Source organism: Eleutherodactylus coqui, chromosome 13, assembly GCF_035609145.1.
Source record: "Eleutherodactylus coqui strain aEleCoq1 chromosome 13, aEleCoq1.hap1, whole genome shotgun sequence".
NCBI classification, from domain to species: domain Eukaryota; kingdom Metazoa; phylum Chordata; class Amphibia; order Anura; family Eleutherodactylidae; genus Eleutherodactylus; species Eleutherodactylus coqui.
This window is the reverse complement of record NC_089849.1, coordinates 100,470,322-100,492,713: the sequence shown is the minus strand read 5'-3', so window position 1 is coordinate 100,492,713 and position 22,392 is coordinate 100,470,322. Positions and strand designations below refer to the sequence as shown.

Below are 22,392 nucleotides of genomic sequence, written 5' to 3'. Positions count from 1 at the left end.
CCCCGACAGTGAAGCAGGGAGTACAGCTGCATCGGCTACACTGACAGTGAGTACGGCAGCACAGAGAGAGGTGACAGCGCTGAGGGCAGGGGTAGTTGCCGCACTGTTACTGCAAGCAGAACAGAGGGGCATCTCCTGCCTCAAGGTCTGTAGATAGGAGGCAATCACTCACTTCCACGCCAGGGAAACAGAGGACCGCAGCACATCGCCGATAAAATAGCAGGGCCGGCACAGAAACACCCAAATACGAGGGCAGGTTCAGGGACAGTGAGCAACTGCATCAGCCAATCAGCTCCTGGGGGCGTCACCGGCCTGTCAAGCAGCCTAAATCTTGTCTCCACCCCTACTTCAGGTGGTGACAAGATACAATAGTACTGTTTCTAGGTAGCAGCACAGGCAGACACCAGCCATTATCTTACAGTACAGAAAACCAGTTACCTCTGGATTTCCCAATAGAGCGATTGCAAGGGTTAGCTTACGTCTTTGCCCACCACTGAGTTTGCTGGCTTGTACATTTTGAATGTATTTCATGTCAAGGTCAGAGATGACCTTTGCCACCTAAAAATAAAAAGTAAATCCAAAGATAAGAAATCCTCCATAAGAACTATGCCTTATAGACATTTGCAGTAGTTGTAAGGTTCGGATCCTTAACCCCTTAAAGTGGTTGTCCCGGGAAACACTACTGAGGACCTAACCTCAATATAGGTAATCAATAGTTGATCAGCTGGGAACCACTGTTCACCCCCAGGCTGCTCAGCTGATCAGGCACCCGTTGTCAGCTCCACAACGCACAGGGTACAGAACGAAAGCTACTGCTCCAACCCATGTTCAGTGGCCTGCGCTTGTAACTGTATGTGTATCTCTTACTGATTTAATGAGTGCTGCGCCTGCAATTACAAGTGCCAGCCACTACACAAGGGTCGGAGCAGCAGTTTCCATTCTGTAGCCTTGTGTGTTGTCTGTGACCCATGTGGCAGACCCCAGCCAATCAACTATTGATGACCCTCAATTTTTCCATTTTTTGGGTGTCTTGATTGTGCGATGTACACCATGTGGCAAAAATGACAAATTAACTTAATTCTGTGGGTCAGTATGATTACGGCAAAACCAAATTTATATATATATTTTTTCTGTAATACGTTTTAAAAAACATATTTTTTAAATGACTTCCTGTCGCCATCTTCTGACCACCATAAGTTTTTTTTATTGTTCTGTCAATGGGGTTGTGTGAAAGCTGGTCTTTTGAGGAAAAACCTGTAGTTTCTACTGTCACCATTTTGGGTTTTTGATCACTTTTAAAAAACATTTTTTCTTGGAGACAGGGTAACCAAAAAAAAAAGCGCAATTTTGAAATGGTGTAGTTTTTTTCTGATGGTGTTTACTTGCGGTATAAATGATCTATTATTGTAACAGAACAGCCTTTTATGGACACCCTGCTACAGAATGTTTATTTTTTTACGTTAAATATAGAAGTTTTTTTTTACCATTATTTTTATTTTTTGCAAAAATTAAAGTAAAACTTTAAAGTTTGAAGTCTTCTTCACCTCATCATTGGGCCCTAATAACCTGAGTCATATTGTCCGAGACGCCCCTACATTAGATACATTACAGGTATGGCATCTACCTGAAACACCTTGTCTCTGGCTGCGATTCCCTTTATCTTGGAGAACAGTTCCAGGTTTTCTCTGACCGTCAGCTGGTCGAATTTGATGTCAAACTGTGGGCAGAAGCCGATTCTTCTTTGTACCTCTTCCATGTCATAAATGTTTGAGAGCTGATGGTTGTAGATGTAGGTCGACCCTATGGAATGGGAAGGAAACGAGCGCAGTTTTCATTGAGTAGTCACTTTCTAGCTGAAAGGGCTCTATGGCGACTTTTGGTGGCAATGGTCACGGTAATCTCAGATCACACAGGGAAATTCTGAGGTTTGGCACATTGGGGGGACAATTTAAGTTTTTGCTTTGGGACCCCATCTCTTTGCTTGCACACACAACTGCCAAGGCAGGACGTAAATATTCACGTAGATATGGGGTAGAAGGCTGGCTCAGTGGTTAGGACTGTGGACCTGGGTTCAAACACAACACCACTGAACATGCAGTTTCTATATTCTCTGAGGTTTTCACATGAGATACCTTCAAAGGGTTCTTTACCTTGCACAATACCTACTTGTTACAAGGGTCCTTTGACAATAAGCAGATGATGACAAAAGGTCTCCTTGCTGAGACCCCTTGTGGTCTAGGAAGATATTGCCATTTTGACATTACACAGTCTCGATGAGAACACTCAAACTGGCACTCCTGCAACACGGCCGTTTGTCATCTGCAGTGGCCATCTTGTCCATCCCCAAGTTCCACAATTCCCACGGCCCTGCAGTCTTCCCTACGCTATCCAAGTGACTATAAGCCATATCCATCTGCTCCACTTGGCCCCTAAGTATATACAACATCAATCCACTGCCTGGAACACTGAGCACATTGGTGCCCCTAAACTGTGCCCCCCACCCCAGGGCTCAATTTACCCCCAGGCTGGTTGTTCAGCCACCATCCTGATCCTCCAAAGAAGCCCTTGATTAGAGCGCTCACGTGGGTTACATTTGATGTGGCATCCCTATATTGCAATATTAACCCTTTCCAATCCACTGTCTGACGTTTAAAGACATTCTGATTGAAGGCAGTACAGCTCCAATGTCGGAAGACGCCCGGCAGGGTGTTCTACTGTAGATTACTGACCGCTCTGTTGTCGGTGGGCCTCTCCAGCATGTTCCCTACCGCAGTACTGGCTCTAGCCAGCAGATGGCGGTATTGTATAATGGCAGGAAGAGAAAGCCCCCTAGGAAACCCTGAATCCAAAATTGGACTGCAAAGGGTTAAATATGGTTTAGGACTAGCCGTGCTAATGGAACATCTGCTTGGAAGGCCGTTAATATCTATGGTGCAGAGAGAGTTATTTTCAAAATCTATTTGTTTTATTCTAAGCTATAATTATTTTTTTTATGATCTGTTCTTTTTTCTGCGAGGTACAGAAATGGGGACAAAATCTGCCCCTCGCTATGCCAATTCTTGTATGGGGGACTTTGAAAATAAGATTGGCATTTTATTGCACCAAAGTTTGGTTTTTAGTTTCAATCAGCTTTTATTGAACATTTTTTTTCCAAAGAATACAGTGTAACATTTCCCAACATTGATCTGCCCATATTTTTCAGTTGACACGTGGCAACATCACATCTCTATAAATGCAAGTATGGCTGTGGCAGAAAATGTTACATTTCCATTAGGCTGGGTTCACACAGGGTGGATTTGCCATGGAAATTCCGTGCGGAATTTCGCCGCGGCAAATCCGCTTGCGGCCGCTAATCTCGGGATTAGCCAGCCATGTAGTTGAGATTTCTCAAAAAACTCGTCCACACGGGACGGCCAATCCGCTGCGGTAAGTCAGGCAGGAACCGCGGGTGCGGCGGCCACGGCTTTCAAATATGCAGCATGTCTATTTATTTTTTCTTCCCGCTGCGGCCGCGCTCTCCTCTATGAGAGCGCCGGCCGCAGCGGAAGAGCGAGCCGGGTTTTTCCGCGGCCAAACCGCGAGATTTCCGACGGGAATCCGCCCCGTGTGAACCCAGCCTTAACCCTTTCCAATCCAATGTCGGGCCTGCCCCGACATCATAATTTCCCTCCACAGCTCCGATACTACAGTGCAGGAGTGCATCTGCACCCGATCGTCAGACACATCGGGTGCAGATACACTTCTGCACTGGTCCTCATCGGGGACCCCCGAGGAGAAGGCAGAAAGGGTTTTTAACCCTTTCTGCCTTCTCCTTTACACATTACATAGCACTCAATTAGCGCTATATAATGCAGGAGATTTCGCCAGCGATCATGTGACCGCCGGTGTCACCTGACCCCCAGTGGTCACATGAACACCGAGCCGGGAGCCTGCACCGTGGGGGGGCCTGCTCACCTGTCCGGCATCTTTTGCATTCTCCCTTTTGCCTCCCGGCCCGGCGATCATGTGACCGCTGGGTGCCACCTGACCCCAGCGGTCACATGATCGCCGAGACGGGAGGCAGAGGGAGAATGCGGAAGACGCCGGACAGGTAAGCAGGCCCTCCCACGGTGCAGTGAGCACCTGCACTCTCCTGAACTCTGTCAGTTCAGGAGGGTGCAGTGAAATGTATTTTTTTCTCATCCATTCTCACCAGCTCCAATTTATTTGGAGCTGGGGAGAATGAATGAGAAAAAATTATTGGATTGGAAAGGGTTAAAGGGGTTGTCCCGCGGCAGCAAGTGGGTCTATACACTTCTGTATGGCCATAATAATGCACTTTGTAATGTACATTGTGCATTAATTATGAGCCATACAGAAGTTATAAAAAGTTTTATACTTACCTGCTCCGTTGCTGTCGTCCTCGTTCCCATGGAGCCGACTAATTTTCGCCCTCCGATGGCCAAATTAGCCGCGCTTGCGCAGTCCGGGTCTTCTGCAGTCTTCTATGGGGCCGCTCGTGTAGAATGCCGGCTCCGTGTAGCTCCGCCCCGTCACGTGCCGATTCCAGCCAATCAGGAGGCTGGAATCGGCAATGGACCGCACAGAAGCCCTGCGGTCCACGGAGACAGAGGATCCCGGCGGCCATCTTCAGCAGGTAAGTATGAAGACGCCGGACCGCCGGGATTCAGGTAAGCGCTGTGCGGGTTGTTTTTTTAACCCCTGCATCGGGGTTGTCTCGCGCCGAACGGGGGGGGGGGGTTAAAAAAAAAAAAAAAAAAACCGTTTCGGCGCGGGACAACCCCTTTAAGGGAACAAAAAGAAACAAACTTAACTAAGGGGAGGGAACCTTGCTCGTTTGATTCCACGGACCCCTACGGGTCTAGATGGCCCGTATTCAACCATTTCTTGAAGGCAGCCTAAGCTCTCATAGCTATCCATGGTCTCCAAAGTTCATGAGACCTGGCCCTCTCGCTCTCCTCCAGTGGCCCCTCTACTTCGTATCTTATGAGCGTGTTGAGTTTTTCTGTCCACCAGATCCTTGTGGGGGGGGGGGGGGGGGGGGGGGGGGAGACGTGGAGCGCCACAAACCAGGAACAGACACCCTGACCGCCAAGACCACCAATCTTAGCAGTTCTGGCTTGATCTTTACCATGGACCCTGGTAGCATAAGTAAAAGGGCCATCTTTGCTGTCACGGACACCGACGATCTAGTCATGTTGTTATAGAGGAGCTCTATATTTCTCCACAACTCCCTAACTGGGGGGCAATCCCACCATATGTGGAGCATTGTCCCAGGACTAGCCAGACATCTCCAGCACACTGGAGTCCTATACCAGCGCGATAGGATTTTGACATTTTGTTCCTGGATTCTGCCAAACTTGGTGCTCTTGTGACACAGGCTAAAGGCCCTCTTCTAGTCTAGACTGGTACATTCAATCACCAGTTCGCGTTCCCAATGTCCCGTGTAGTCGGGGCGGTTGTCCTCTGTCCCACGGGCTATCCAGGGTTTGGTTTTTTACAAGATCTGTTTATTTGAGAATCTAAGCTAGAGGCCTATATTGATATATTGAATAGTAATGTTTAGTTTTAGTTGCTGTATTGATGCTGCACAAATTGTTTTTAGGTCCTACATCATTATAGATGGGACCATTCAAAGCAAAACACATTGTAAAGAATTAGTAAGCATTTGTTACTTCAGTTATAAGACTTGTCACTATCGCTTTTGGAAAATGAAGTGCAAACGTGGAGATTGCTCATTGAAGCATTCATTAAGAGAGCAATTGGACATGGTGGGAGTCGGTTATATTTCTAAGGTATACCCTTAGGGAATTGTGATCAACTCTATTGATAAAACTATGTGCCTAATGCAGGAAGAATGTTTGAAATCTTGAACTATAATGATAAAATAAATTGCTATGTAACGGACAGCTCTCCTAAATTTCCAACCTAATTTAATATCATCCATAACAAAATCAAAGAAGTGGTTAGGCAGTACTTGGCGCATATTACTGGAAAATAGCCAATATTGACCACCAATCTCCATTTTGCCTTTTGAAAAGTTCCCACGTTGAAGAATAAAATAGCCCCCTCTTACATGAAAAATAAAAACTTTTTGACCTACTCCTGTTCAATGTGTAATGCCACAGAAGGAACTAGTAAGTCAAACAGGATCCTATAAGAATGGTTCATAGCAATGTAAGTGTTGTAAGAGTGTTGTCATAGGGATTAATATACGACCGGTAACAATTCAAAAGGTTGGGTACTGCCTCACAGCATAGTTACCATGTTAATAATTGGCGCTATAGAAGATTATTCCATCACTCATTTGCATAGCTTCTTCCCAAGGAGCACTGCATAGTCTATAAAAGACTCCTTACACCCTTGTGGTGCTCTCCGCAAGGAGAAGCTGTAGCCCTTAGCCTCATGCTGATGGCATTCCTGCCAACCAATCAGAATCCTATTGAAGAATAAGGGGCAATAACTAAGAACGGCTGTATGTACCCGGATATTCTTGTTTGGCTTTCATTTCTGCTTCATATGGCAAGGTTGCTAAAAGGTCGGATATTGACTAACAGGGTAACTATCATTCAAGATTTCTGAGCTACTGTAACAGAACAATGCAAACTACTCACACCTGTATGGGAATACCTAATTGACCACAACATCAAATATCAGCTCCCATACCCAAGAGAGCTCAAGGTCACGCAGAATGACCAGTCTATCTATTCCGATCCAGAAACAGCTGAAGGACACTTTTTCCAGAATGGTCTTCTCTAAAAGTTGGATTCTCCTGATTCTTCATAGTCTTCCTGTTGCTCAATCTTTTCTTTTTCTTAGTCTGCCATGACAGGCTAGACTCCATTATTCTTCTTTCAGTTCTTACCCATGTTACTTGATGCAAATGTTGTACATTGCATGTTTTCCTGTTTTAGGGTTACATCTCCTCCCTCTCCCCTGTGAGGTACAGACCCTCACCCTGCTTTCAACCTCCAGATCTCCTTGCTCGCTGGGACAGGATAGCCAGACTCCTCACCTATCTTCGACCAGTCAAGTGAGTCTCTTGCACAGGAATAAGATGAGTATCTCATACCTCCTTGCATCTACTACACACACCACTTAACTCTCTTATCTCATGGAATGCAGTGGGACACAACAATCCTATTAAACATAGAAGCGTCCTGGCCCACTTTAATCACTTTCCGCCCACAATCACATTTCTTCAAGAGATGCACTGCCAGGCGGACAATCCTTGCCCCCTGGATAGGTCACTGTGAGGTTGCAGCACACTCCTCCAAATCTAGGGATGTTGACATACTTCTGCACCGTTCCGAGCAATACACCATAAAAAGGTATTTCCTAATCCAGAAGGCCTTTTCTCTATGTATACTGTATGTACATATAGATCATATGGATGCACTTAACGGCGGGCTGCTTTTCTAGCTTCTACCAATTTTAGTGACAAAGTGTCTAATATTTAACACCACCCTTTCCCCACATGAGGACGTCCATTGACTCACCAGGCTAAAACCATTCATTCCAGCCGCAGCATCCTCTGGGTACGACACCGAACCAATGGACAATCTGCCTCTAGTACATGCAAGTTGCTTTCATGAGATTCTATACAGATTTGTATGCAGAATGCCCATGTAACTCCCAGGTCACCTGGAATCTCTTCTCTTCAGTTCATCTTCCTTCATTCTCCACTGATCAACAAGAAGCTTTGCCCCCTTACTCAACAGGACGTCTCCAGACCTACATCTTCCCTGTACGGCAATACAGTCCCTGGCCCTGAAGGACTTTCCAAGGAATATTAGAAATTCTTCCAACCAGTGATGAACCCTTTACTAACCCCACGGTTTAATGATATCTTTCTGAATAGCATTTCTGTTGACGGCTTTTAGGAAGCTCATCTAGTCAAATTTCCTAAATCTAACAAAAATGTAGAGGAGGGAACATGGTTTTGGCATGGACACATGAGGAAGCAACCACACAGGTTTGGACCCACATAGCCCTTCTTCAGCCTGAACACTCCACAGACCCGGTCCCATAACAATGGCAAAAGGAAACAAGAAGAAAACGATGCGATGGATTCAGCAGATGCTCCGCTAAGTCGTTTCATGTACAGTCTGGCTGCAACACCTACCCGGCGGCTCCTTTCCAACATGATGCCGGCGGAGCCCGAGGCCTCCTCCTCACCCGCCAGTGATCTGATGGCAGCTTCTCCCTCCCAGCAGAGCAACCCTGCTGCTACTCTTCCTGGCAGACCAGGCCCCGCAAAGACCGGCCTGGTAACTGCACAGCTCCTCCAGGGTCCGACAGACCTCCAGACTCCACAACCGCTGATGTCTGCCTAACACATCCAATCTCAGTGGGGCTACAGACATTTGGGGCCGCTCCTCCTCTCACAGCCAGAGGTACTCCAGGGCTTGGACTTGATGGGGGCTCTGGGATGCCAACATGAAGCAAAGAAAAGGGGGATGTCTGTCTACTGTATCTTGCCTGTTGCTATTAAATCATTTTCTGATGTAAATCTACTCTCCCCATTTTGTGCATACTTGAGGTTTTCCAAGTGCTTCCTTCATTTGGCATACAGGGACTAGAGGTGTACCGGCTGGGCCCCCCTTGGTTCCAGCTGCGTACACCAGACGAGTCCCAAGCTATATATTTTTTGTAAACAATTACTTACATTGTTTTATATCTCAAAGCGCTGTCCCTTTTACATCTTGTCTTTTTCTAACCTCTTAGAAATGTTTCTAAAACTGCTCTATCTATTCCATCCTCTACCCAAACACTTGAGACCTCACATGGAGCAATCTATTAGATTTTGTCACACCTCTATCTGGAGAGGCAAGAGGCTGCATATAATTTATCATATAATGGCAACATAAATGACATGTTGGCCTTTATTTACCCGACATAAAATGCTATAACCTCTCTGCTAATGCACAAATACTCCAAGACTGGACAACCCCATCCTCCACAGATTTTCTCATTTCCTTAAGAGTCCTTCTATCTTCCCAACTGTTTAACAAATCTACTCCATCAATCTTATTCTGAACTCCGTGTACAGGTAAGGTCAAACCTTTTACTTATGACCTTGTGGTGTACATGGTCTGTGCTTGGGCATCGCCTCTCGGGCACATGCTCCCAATATCTCTCCTTTATTCATACGCCTCAATTCTAAAGCAGATGGGGTCTTTACGAAGAGCCTCCCTTGTGAAACATCTTCTTGATCCACAAACTTAACCAAACAAGCTGAAAATTTACTTTTCTGTGCCCACAACTTTTCCTTCAAGCCCAAAGCTACATGATACAAGTCACCTGTACTTTCACAAAGTCAGGGGTCATATTTTCAGTCTCTACTTCTTTATGAGCTCCCAATTAAACTATGCAAACAGAGAATCAGGGATTTACCAAGTGGTCTGCTAGCGACTTAGAATTCACAGTGAGTTCGGATAAGCAATTCTAGGTACAGTTAAAACATAACATTTATTAGATATGCATTAAAAAGAACAGCATTAAAAAACCTGTATACACCACTTCACAAATATAACCCAAAATTGACAATCAAGTCCTGCAAAAGAAAAACGGAACTGTCTTATAGTCCCAGGGGATAGAATCAGGCATATACCCATTAGTGGTGGTCCTCTTTGGAACCCAGATGTTCCAGTGCAGAAAAGAGAAGGATAGCTACTAACTAGAGATGAGCGAACGTGTTCTTCCGAGCTTGATATTCGTGCGAATATTAGGGTGTTCGGGATGTTCGTTATTCGTAACGAACACCATGCGGTGTTCTGGTTATTTTCACTTCCTTCCCTGAGACGTTAGCGCGCTTTTCTGGCCAATTGAAAGACAGGGAAGGCATTACAACTTCCCCCTGTGACGTTCAAGCCCTATACCACCCCCCTGCTGTGAGTGGCTGGGAAGATCAGGTGTCACCCGAACATAAAAGTCGGCCCCTCCCGCGGTTCGCCTCAGATGCCGTGTGAGTTAGATGAGGGACAGTGCTGTTTGTACCGGAGCTGCTGTAGGGAAAGAATTGGTAGTTAGTGTAGGCTTCAAGACCCCCCAAAGGTCCTTATTAGGGCCACTGATAGCTGTGTGTTGGCTGCTGTTAGCAGTGGCAATTTTTTTTTTCTCAAAATCGCCTCTGCAGACCGTTGCACCTGGCATTAGGGACAGAAGTGCTGCATAGGCAGGGAGAGTGTTAGGAGTGAGTGTAGCCTTCAAGAACCTCAACGGTCCTTTCTAGGGCCATATTTATCCGTGTGCAGTACTGTCCAGGCTGCTGTTAGCTGTGCTGCATTTTTTTTTGCTTCTCAAAATCGCTTCTGCAGAGCATTGCACCCTCCATTGATACTGCAGGGAAAGAATTGTATAGGCAGGGCCACAACACAGTTATTATTCATTGAATATATGCAGTGCTGCCTTTTGCTTGTAAAACAAGTGAAAATAATTCTATTTGTCCTGCCTCTGTCCGTCCTAAGGGCGGTGGACACGTGTCGGCTGCGTGTGACACCTTTAAAAATCATACGCACCCAGCTACGTTTTACTCCTGGCTTCGCCATTTGCTTTCCTTAATTGGGAAAAAAAATACCTGCTCTGCCACAGTTAATAACTCTGCTACCCTCACGTTCTGTGACACATTAGCAGGCACACAGCACAGTTATTAAACTTCTCATGTTCATAGAATAGACGCAGTGCTGCCTTTTGGTGCCAAAAAACGGAAAATAATTCTATTTGTCCGGCCTCTGTCCGTCCTAAGGGCGGTGGACACGTGTCGGCTGCGTGTGACACCTTTAAAAATCATACGCACCCAGCTACGTTTTACTCCTGGCTTCGCCATTTGCTTTCCTTAATTGGGAAAAAAAATACCTGCTCTGCCACAGTTAATAACTCTGCTACCCTCACGTTCTGTGACACATTAGCAGGGACACAGCACAGTTATTAAACTTCTCATGTTCATAGAATAGACGCAGTGCTGCCTTTTGGTGCCAAAAAACGGAAAATAATTCTATTTGTCCGGCCTCTGTCCGTCCTAAGGGCGGTGGACACGTGTCGGCTGCGTGTGACACCTTTAAAAATCATACGCACCCAGCTACGTTTTACTCCTGGCTTCGCCATTTGCTTTCCTTAATTGGGAAAAAAAATACCTGCTCTGCCACAGTTAATAACTCTGCTACCCTCACGTTCTGTGACACATTAGCAGGGACACAGCACAGTTATTAAACTTCTCATGTTCATAGAATATACGCAGTGCTGCCTTTTGGTGCCAAAAAACGGAAAATAATTCTATTTGTCCGGCCTCTGTCCGTCCTAAGGGCGGTGGACACGTGTCGGCTGCGTGTGACACCTTTAAAAATCATACGCACCCAGCTACGTTTTACTCCTGGCTTCGCCATTTGCTTTCCTTAATTGGGAAAAAAAATACCTGCTCTGCCACAGTTAATAACTCTGCTACCCTCACGTTCTGTGACACATTAGCAGGAAAACAGCACAGTTATTAAACTTAGATTATTCATTCACTAGAGGCAGTGGGGCCTTTCGTTTTCAAAAAAGGGAAAAAATTATATTTGGCCTGCAGTCTTGCGCCAATTTATTTCCTGCCTGTGAAATCAAATCACTGGTAATACAGCATGCTGAGGGGTAGGGGTAGGCCTAGAGGACGTGGACGCGGCCGAGGACGCGGAGGGCCAAGTCAGGGTGTGGGCACAGGCCAAGCTCCTGATCCAGGTGTGTCGCAGCCGACTGCTGCGCGATTAGGAGAGAGGCACGTTTCTGGCGTCCCCACATTCATCGCCCAATTAATGGGTCCACGCGGGAGACGGTTATTAGAAAATGAGCAGTGTGAGCAGGTCCTGTCCTGGATGGCAGAAAGTGCTTCGAGTAACCTATCGTCTACCCACAGTTCTGCGCCGTCCACTGCTGCCAATCCGAATCCTCTGTCTGCTGCTCCTCCTTCCTCCCAGCCTCCTCACTCCACTACAATAACACCTGCTCAGGAGCGGGAGCACTCCCAGGAACTGTTCTCGGGCCCCTGCTTAGATTGGGCAGCAGCGGTTCCTCTCCCACCAGAGGAGTTTATCGTCACTGATGCCCAACCATTCGAAAGTTCCCGGGGTCCGGGGGATGAGGCTGGGGACTTCCGCCAACTGTCTCAACAACTTTCTGTGGGTGAGGAGGACGATGACGATCAGACAGTTGTCTTGCAGTGAGGTAGTAGTAAGGGCAGTAAGTCCGAGGGAGCAGCGCACAGAGGATTCGGAGGAAGAGCAGCAGGACGATGAGGTGACTGACCCCACCTGGTGTGCAACGCTTACTCAGGAGGACAGGTCTTCAGAGGGGGAGTCAAGGGCATCAGCAGGGCAGGTTGCAAGAGGCAGTGCGGTGGCCAGGGGTAGAGGCAGGGCCACACCGAATAATCCACCAACTGTTTCCCAAAGGGCCCCCTCGCGCCATGCCACCCTGCAGAGGCCGAGGTGCTCTAAGGTCTGGCAGTTTTTCACAGAGACGCCTGACGACCGACGAACAGTGGTGTGCAACCTTTGTCGCGCAAAGCTCAGCCGGGGAGCCAACACCAACAGCCTCACCACCACCACCATGCGCAGACATATGATGGCCAAGCACCCCGCAAGGTGGGACGAAGGCCGTTCAGCGCCTCCGGTTTGCACCCCTGCCTCTCCCCCTGTGCCCCAACCTGCCACTGAGATGCAACCCCCCTCTCAGGACACAGGCACTACCGTCTCCTGGCCTGCACCCACACCCTCACCTCCGCTGTCCTCGGCCCCATCCAGCAGTGTAGTTCAGCGCACCGTCCAGCCGTCGCTTGCGCAACTGTTGGAGCGCAAGCGCAAGTACGCCGCCACGCACCCGCACGCTCAAACGTTAACCGTCCGCATAGCAAAATTCATCAGCCTTGAGATGCTGCCGTATAGGGTTGTGGAAACGGAGTCCTTCAAAAGTATCATGGAGGCGGCGGCCCCGCGCTACTCAGTTCCCAGTCGCCACTACTTTTCCCGATGTGCCGTCCCAGCCCTGCACGACCACGTCTCCCGCAACATTGTACGCGCCCTCACCAACGCGGTTACTGCCACGGTCCACTTAACAACGGACACGTGGACAAGCACAGGCGGGCAGGGCCACTACATCTCCCTGACGGCACATTGGGTGAATTTAGTGGAGGCTGGGACAGAGTCAGAGCCTGGGACCGCTCACGTCCTACCCACCCCCAGAATTGCGGGCCCCAGCTCGGTGGTGGTATCTGCGGAGGTGTATGCTTCCTCCACTAAAGCACCCTCCTCCTCCTCCTCCTCTGTCTCGCAATCAAGATGTGTTAGCAGCAGCATGTCGCCAGCAGTCGGTGTCGCGCGGTGTGGCAGCACAGCGGTGGGCAAGCGTCAGCAGGCCGTGCTGAAACTACTCAGCTTAGGCGATAAGAGGCACACGGCCCACGAACTGCTGCAGGGTCTGACACAGCAGACCGACCGCTGGCTTGCGCCGCTGAGCCTCCAACCGGGCATGGTCGTGTGTGACAACGGCCGTAACCTGGTGGCAGCTCTGCAGCTCGGCAGCCTCACGCACGTGCCATGCCTGGCCCACGTCTTTAATTTGGTGGTTCAGCGCTTTCTGAAAAGCTACCCACGCTTGTCAGACCTGCTCGTAAAGGCGCGCCGGCTCTGTGCACATTTTCGCAAGTCCCACACGGACGCTGCCACCCTGCGCACCCTGCAACATCACTTTAAGCTGCCAGTGCACCGACTGCTGTGCGACGTGCCCACACGGTGGAACTCTACGCTCCACATGTTGGCCAGGCTCTATGAACAACGTAGAGCTATAGTCGAATACCAACTCCAACATGGGCGGCGCAGTGGGAGTCAGCCTCCTCAATTCCTTTCAGAAGAGTGGGCCTGGTTGGCAGACATCTGCCATGTCCTTGGTAATTTTGAGGAGTCTACCCAGGTGGTGAGCGGCGATGCTACAATCATTAGCGTCACCATTCCTCTGCTATGCATCTTGAGAAATTCCCTGCAAACCATAAAGGCAGCTGCTTTGCGCTCGGAAACGGGGGCGGGGGAAGACAGTATGCCGCTGGATAGTCAGGGCACCCTCCTGTCTATTTCTCAGCGCGTACAGGAGGAGGAGCAGCATGAGGAGGATGAGGAGGAGGGGGAAGAGACAGCTTGGGCCGCTGCTGACGGTACACCAGCTGATTGCCTGTCATCCTTTCAGCGTGTATGGCCTGAGGAGGAGGAGGAGGAGGAGGAGGAGGATCCTGAAAGTGATCTTCCTAGTGACGACAGCCATGTGTTGCGTACAGGTACCCTGGCACACATGGCTGACTTCATGTTAGGATGCCTTTCTCGTGACCCTCGCGTTGCACGCATTCTGGCCACGACGGATTACTGGGTGTACACACTGCTCGATCCACGGTATAAGGAGAACCTGCCCACTCTGATTCCCGAAGAGGAAAGGGGTTCGAGAGTGTTGCTATACCACAGGACCCTTGCGGACAAGCTGATGGTAAAATTCCCAGCCGACAGCGCTAGTGGCAGAAGGCGCAGTACCGAGGGCAAGGTAGCAGGGGATGTGCGTAGATCGAGCAGCATGTACATCCCAGGCAGTGCAACAGTCTTTAAGGGCCTGGACAGCTTTATGGCTCCCCACCAAGACTGTGTCACCGCTCCCCAGTCACGGCTGAGTCGGCGGGAGCACTGTAAAAGGATAGTGAGGGAGTACGTAGCGGATCGCACGACCATCCTTGGTGACGCCTCTGCCCCCTACAACTACTGGGTGTCGAAGCTGGACACGTGGCCTGAACTAGCGCTGTATGCCCTGGAGGTGCTTGCTTGTCCTGCGGCTAGCGTCTTGTCAGAGAGGGTGTTTAGTGCGGCTGGGGGAATCATCACGGATAAGCGTACCCACCTGTCAACCGACAGTGCCGACAGGCTAACACTCATCAAGATGAACAAAGCCTGGATTTCCCCAGACTTCTCTTCTCCACCAGCGGACAGCAGCGATACGTAAGCAATACGTAGGCTGCACCCGCGGATGGAAGCTACGTTCTCTCTCACCATCCAAAACGGGGACATTTCTGCTTCATCAATCTGTGTCTAATATTCCTCCTCCTCCTCCTGCTCCTCCTCCTGAAACCTCACGTAATCACGCTGAACGGGCAATTTTTCTTAGGGCCACAAGGCTCACTCAAATAATTTTTCTGAACAATTTTTATAAGTTTCAATGCGCTTAAAAGCGTTGGAACTTTAACTTGAACCAATTTTTCGTTACACTGGGCTGCCTCCAGGCCTAGTTACCACTTAAGCCACATTAACCAAAGCGATTAATGGGTTTCCCCTGCCCTCTTGGCTGGCCATGGCCAATTTTTGGGATGTACATTAGTACTGTTGATACAGCAATTTTTGTGGGCCCTCGCCTACAGTGTAATCAAATTAATTTTTAGCCCACCTGCATTACAGCTGACGTTACCTCAGCTGTGTTGGGCAATGCAATGGGATATTTTTATGTACCGCCGGTGGGTTCCAGGGAGCCACCCATGCTGTAGGTGCACACGGAGTTTTTAATACATGTGTCCACTTCTAAAGAACCCCAGTCTGACTGGGGCATGCAGTGTGGGCCGAAACCCACCTGCATTAACCCTTTCCAGTCCACTGTGTGACCTGTGAAGACATTAGGGTTTAAGGCTGTACAGCTCCGTTGTTGGTAGACGTCCGTCGGGGTTCTCTTACTGTATATTGCCAGCCTCTCTGCTGTCGGAGCCTATCCTACGTGTCAGCTCATGCAGTACTGGCTTTAGCCAGCATATAGCGCCGTTGTATAACGGCAGAAAAAGAGTAAGCCCCCTAGGAAAACCATATACAAATTGGATTGGAAAGGGTTAAGCACAACATTACTACCTCAGCTGTGTTGGGCAATGCAATGGGATATTTCTATGTACCGCCGGTGGCTTCCTGGCACCCACCCATGCTGTAGGTGCACACGGAGTTTTTACTACATCTGTACACTTATAAAGAACCCCAGTCAGACTGGGGCATGCAGTGTGGGCCGAAGCCCACCTGCATTAAGCACGACATTACTACCTCAGCTGTGTTGGGCAATGCAATGGGATATTTCTGTGTACCGCCGGTGGGTTCCAGGGAGCCACCCATGCTGTGGGTCGACAGGGACTTCACAATAGGGAGTTGTACCTGCCTGTGTCTATGAATTAAAAAGCCCGGTCTGACTGGGGCATGCAGACACCTTGACAGAATGAATAGTGTGTGGCACATAGGTTCCCCATTGCTATGCCCACGTGTGCAGCTCCTGATGGCGGTGGCACAGGATTCTATTTCTCATTGCTTCTGTACAGCATTGTGGGCTATCGCTCCGCCACTTTTAAAGAGGGTCGCTGCCTAGCCGTGCCAACCTCTGCAGTGTGTGCCTGCGGTCCCTAGTCATGGCAGACGCAATTCTAAATAGACATGAGCGTGGTGTGGCATGAGGGCAGCTGAAGGCTGCCCAGGGACACTTTGGTGTGCGCTGTGGGGGGGAGGGGGTGCGGTTGGGCAGCATGTAACCCAGGAGAAGTGTCAGTGGAGTGTCATGCAGGCAGTGATTGTGCTTTGTTGGAGGTAGTGTAGTGCTTAGCAAAGGTATGCCATGCTAATGAGGGCTTTTCAGAAGTAAAAGTTGTTGGGAGGGGGGGGGGGCCACTCTTGTCGGTATTGTGGCTTAATAGTGGGACCTGTGAACTTGAGATGCAGCCCAACATGTAGCCCCTCGCCTGCCCTATCCGTTTCTGTGTCATTCCCATCACTTTCTTGAATTGCCCAGATTTTCACACATGAAAACCTTAGCGAGCATCGGCGAAATACAAAAATGCTCTGGTCGCCCATTGACTTCAATGGGGTTCGTTGTTCGAAACGAACCCTCGAGCATCGCGGGAAGTTCGTTCCGAATAACGAACACCCGAACATTTTGGTGTTCGCTCATCTCTACTACTAACCCTTCTAGACCCCATAGAACTGGAGATGTAAAAACCCTATAGCTTACAATAGAGTAATCACCCTGATACGGGTAACCCTGACCAGATCCTGTCCCTATATATTGAAATACCCTACACAATCCCCAATTGTAAAATGTGTATATTACTGTTAAAGTGTTTTAAAATCACTCAGAGAGGCTACATTGGGCCAAATTGCAAATATGTCATGGGGGGAGCTGTGTTAGAAAACGGTTTTCGATGTAGGGAACAGGTAAGCCAGCCTTTTCTATTGCTTCTGGCACTGCCTTCAGACTTACTCATTTTGGCAGCAAATACATTGTTTTCTAACAACACATGCACACCGCATACAATGTATCACTCATGCCAAGTTGGGCATTGTTCTGTTGTCTGCTGCCCACAGGTAATATCCCTCTACACCTCTACTCATTCTTGCGTTTCAACTCAAACCATCACGTGACTTACGTCCGAATCTGCCGAAAGCACTTCCCCATAGAAGACGTCATGGCAACTGACCCGGTGTCTGGCGCACATCACTGAGTATACATGTATTTATTTGTGTTTAGAAACCTGTATGCATTTTATGCTTGAAAAAGCGCTTGCCAGTGCCGAAACGCGTTTCAGAAATCAGTGTTAATAAAATATGGTTGGTATAACCATCTAACTACTCGGATTATCATTCCATTTCACCCCGATACTTGGAGCGCAGAGTCCTTCTTTACTTACTTTGTTCTACACCCCTACTGTTCTGCATTTCAATAGCTGCCCATAAAATGACTCGACACACATCCTTCCCTCCCTGCATTAATTTCTAGAAAAACTCTTTTCTCCTATGTATAGACTGTGTTGAAACCAACTTGCAAAAAAAATTCCAAATTTTTTTCAGCTTTTTACTTACCCCCAATAAAACTAAGAAATGGGAAAAAAAGTGAGTGAAAAAGTTTTTTTTAAAAATAGCCCAATATGTCACGGAAAAAACAAACAAAAAAAACAACACAACAAAAATAATTTTGATAGCTAAGGCCTCATGCCCACTAGCTAAATGGAATTGCGGATACCGCAGCGGGTTTTGCCCATAGAGAATCATTGGCCATCCGCGGTTACATTAAATTGATTTCCGCACCCGCGGATGGCATTTTAAAAGAATCACATTGATAGCAATGTGTGCGGATATCTGCATGCAAAAAAATACCATTTAAAGCACATCCACGGCAGATTCTGCGCAGATTTTATTTTTTAAGTGGACATGAGGCCTTAAGGAAAAAAAAAAAAATTGTAAAATAGTAAAACCACCACATGGGGAAAATCCCTAAAAATCCTGCCCAGATCTCTCCCTTGTGCTGGCGATGCCAAGTCAGTCCGGGGACAATGTTACACATTTGGTGGGAATGTCCAGCATTCAGAGATCTCTGGAACAGTGTGGAACTTCTCTATAACAACATGACCAGGTCGATGGTGTCGTTGTCAGCTAAAATGGCTCTTTTACTGATGTTACCTGGGCCTATGGCCAAGATGGTTATACTGGCAGTGAGGATGTCGGTCCCTGGTTTGTGGCGCTCTACTCCCCCCCCCCCCCACAAGGATCATCTGGACAGAGAAGCTAGACTCGCTTATGAGATACGAGGCAGAGGGGTCAATAGATGAGGAGGAGCGGATCGGGTCCTACGATCTCTGGATGCCCTAGATTGACATGAGATCCTCAACCTCCTTTAGAACTTGGCTAGAGTCAGGTAGACTAGCTCCCTAGGAGCCCTGGACATAAACGTACAGGGTCTTACCCCCCCCCCCCCCATCCCTTTTCTTTCCCCTTCCCCTCCTTCCTGCTTTGGTTTTTTTTTTTTTTATAGTTGCCATTTACTTTGATAGCAAGCATATCGTAATCCAGTCGTAATACCAAGTTATGATATATTGCCACGAGACGACTGGAAAAAGATGGAAGAGTAAATTTACACACTTATTGTTATCTATTTGAAAATCTAATAAAATTGATTGAACATAAAAAGTGTCTGGTCCTTAAGGTACAGAACCGCCTGGTCCTTAAGGGGTTAAATGAATATCCCTAGAGAACCATATATCTCACCGCTGGTCGATGTGCTCATCCCACTCAGAATATTTAGTAAGGTTGTCTTCCCGGCTCCGCTGTGACCCAGAAGTGCTGTGATTTGTCCCTCGTACACATCCAAATCTAGACCTGAGCGCAACAAGACAAGTATCAGGTAAGACCCAGTGAATCCAGCAGAGGACTACAGTAATTTTACATTTCTTGTTCATCAGGTGCCGGATTACTGGAATTTTATGGAAATAATAGTTACTTTTATATTCGTCTAGAAACATTTGGTGCCAACAATAAACCTTATATTGCTGAAGGCCCTGCTCTTCCTTCGTCCGTCTCATACCTCTTAAAGCTTCTGTCTTTTTATCTTTGCCGTTGTAGATTTTCTTAACGCTATTAATCCTAAAGGTGGTGACAAGGTGACATTAGACATATTCTAATTAAAGCTGTTTATGTACATGATATTATGGAGACAGGGATGGTAAGTCAATGGCCATTTTACCCATTGCTTAGCCACATAAGTCAACTGCACCTCCAGTCAGATACCTGATGACCTCTTTTCCTCGTAATTCAACTGGAACCGTCTCAATGTTATCTCCAGTGCAAACCCTTCTTCTGTCTTCCGGGTCCAATGGGATTGGGGACCTTTTCTTTCTTGACCAGAAAGTGGATCGTAGGAAGAACAGCGGCTCGTGCCTCAAGCCATGCTTATCTGGAGGGAAGGGAAATATCTGTTATGAACAAAAACGATCTCCAATCTGTGATCACTCAAGCGAGCAATCACACAGCACCCGACATGGTACCGAGCAAGAAGTCGCTCAGTAGGCTCTAGTCGTTCCAGTTCAGCTCACTGAAACAATTACTAGTGCGCGACGTCTCGCTCAGTATAAACATGTTCACAATGAATGAAGGCGGACGGCTGGAAGAGAGCTCTGGCGCAGTCCATTTCCATTCACTGCAAGGTTACTGCCGCTGCGTGAAAGGACAAAGTGAAAGTTGTCCCGTCGGAAAACAGTCCTAGTTATATTTTATTGACGTGCTCTCCAAGTCACCTGTAAATGAAGCTGAATTACCATATAATCCAATTTTCTAATGTATTTTGTGTTTCTCAACATTTTCAAGAACTTAGCTTTCTGTCATCCTTATTCACATTTGGAGAAGGTATGAACGTCTTTGCCACTTTTTTTTGCCTTAGGGCTCCTTCATACACACTTGTAAAAATTTACGCACGCTATAGGCAGAGAATATAACCCATTGATGTCATTTCCCAATTTTGTGCGCGCAAAAAGTTAAGCAACTTTTCAAGTCGTCATAAGGGATTTTTTACCACTGTATTTGTGAGTGTAAAATATAAGCACTAGAGTTGAGCGAACATACTCTGCCGGGATTGATGCTCGTTCCAGTATTAGCGTACTCAATGGTGCTCGTTACTCAAACAAGCATCAAGCCGCGTTCGACCCCGCCCCAGTTTTTGGCCCCTCCCCGCTGTGATGTGCCTGTTTTGGCCCCTCCCCACCGCGACGCACCGTGCGTCAATGGCAAATTTTCTGTCGAGAGAGAGAGACACGAACCTAGAAAAAAAAAAAAAAGGCTCGGCACTCGGCGTCCCACATACAAAAATGCTCGAGTCTCCCATTGTAGTCAATGGGGTTCGTTACTCGAGTAGAGATCTTGAATTTTACGAAAAGCTAGACTCGAATAACGCGGATCCAAGCATTTGGGTGTTCGCTCATCTCTAATAAGCACACAAAAAACACAGAGAATAGAACCCATTCATTTCAATGGGTTCGTTCTCATGAGAGTATTTTGTGCACATGGAAAAAAGTAGGACCAGCTCTATTTTTCTGTGCTTTAAACAGTATTGGACCCCATAAAAGTCTATGGAAGGTACGCAAATACGCAACTAGATGTGTGAAACACTACACAAACCCCTCTACCCCCAAAAAAGAACACATCTGGACCTCATTAGACTAAATAGCTTTTTAACCCACGGAATGAGTGAGTCGCACACATGTGAACTGGCCCCATATGCGCAAAAAGTACAGCACAGACACGTGCAGATCAACATCATCAACCTCGTTCATGCACAAATACGTTGCCGGTTTGTGTCCTATACATGAGTCTACACTGTGTAGTCTGATCCTGCAGTCTTCCTTTAGACAGAACACGTGCATGAGGTCTAACACGCTAAGGCCTCATGTCCACTAGGAAATTCGGGTCCGCATGGATTCTCCATGCAGAATCCCGCAGCGGGACCCTCCATTCCCGCGGACATGAGGCCTGAAAAAAGATTTAACTCACCTGTCCGGACACTGCGGGTTCCCGTCCGTCGCGGCCGGATCTTCTTTCCCTCTGCCCGGTGGCTGCGCTCCGCATGCCGGCAGCGTGCAGCGCATGCACCATGCACTCTCTTTTTTTTTCCTTTTTGAACTCCTGCTCTCCCGCGCTCCAGCGCCGGAGAGCAGAAATTCAGCTGCGGGTGTACCGCGGGACCGGACGGCTTCCATAGGCTTCTATGGAAGCCTGCAGGAGACCCGCAGAAAATGGAGCATGCTGCGTTTTTTCTCCCGCACGTGAGAAAACGGAAATCCATTAAAATACCATTCGCGGGTGCAAATTTCAATTTAATTGCCCGCGGATGGCCAATGGATCCCTATGGGCAAAATTGAATGCAGATTCCATAAGTCAATTTTGCTAGTGGACATGAGGCCTAAATCTTTTGCTTTAGGACAGTTTCAGACAGCCATTTGTGCTACTACACTCGCTGCTACGCATGAACAATATTTTTTTCCATACTCGGGCTTTCCTAACTGTGTGCCATAGCGCAGAAGTTTGGGGAGAAAAAAACTGCAGGAAGATAGGTCCTGCCCTAGTTAATACTACATGCGGGAAAGATAGGGCAAGTCCTCTCTTTTCTCACCTGTACTATTAATGGGCGAGAATTCTGATAGTGAAAATGAAATCATTGAAATCAATGTGTTCATGTGTTTAAAGCCTCATTTACACAAAACGAATGTCGGGCAAACGACGCCCCACCCTCGTCCCTGTGTGTCCTCGCTCCCATGCTGATGGCCAGGAGTGAGGATCACCAGCTCTCTGACAGAGCGGCCAGCAGGGAGGCGGGGCAGCTGCAGGAGATTTCTCCCCTCTCGCTCCCCCGCCACTTACCGTTCACTTAACATAGCAGCCGTTCAGTACTGAACAGCTGCTATTTACACTCATCATTCGTGATCATCACTCATCGTTTAGGCTGCATAAAATCCAAAAATTAAAAGCAAATGCTGAACTTTAAGTGCATAGGCATGAACTCAGCATATTTTCCGCAGTTCTACTGCATATGGAAAAGCTGCAGTAGCGGCAC

The 22,392-nt window shown here is 47.8% G+C and overlaps 1 protein-coding gene across 2 annotated transcripts in view; it reads right to left on the bottom strand.

Annotated features, from left to right (window-relative positions):
- Positions 1-22,392, bottom strand: part of LOC136587770 (ABC-type organic anion transporter ABCA8-like) — a 146,722-nt gene that overhangs the window by 88,206 nt on the left and 36,124 nt on the right. For both annotated transcript variants that reach the window (XM_066586533.1, XM_066586532.1), the window contains exons 10-14: positions 19,578-19,743; positions 19,375-19,433; positions 19,059-19,169; positions 1,625-1,800; positions 439-558 (exon numbers count right to left, since the gene is read on the bottom strand). In XM_066586533.1, coding sequence (XP_066442630.1) covers positions 439-558; positions 1,625-1,800; positions 19,059-19,169; positions 19,375-19,433; positions 19,578-19,743 — 632 coding nt within the window. The remainder of the gene's footprint in view (positions 1-438; positions 559-1,624; positions 1,801-19,058; positions 19,170-19,374; positions 19,434-19,577; positions 19,744-22,392) is intronic.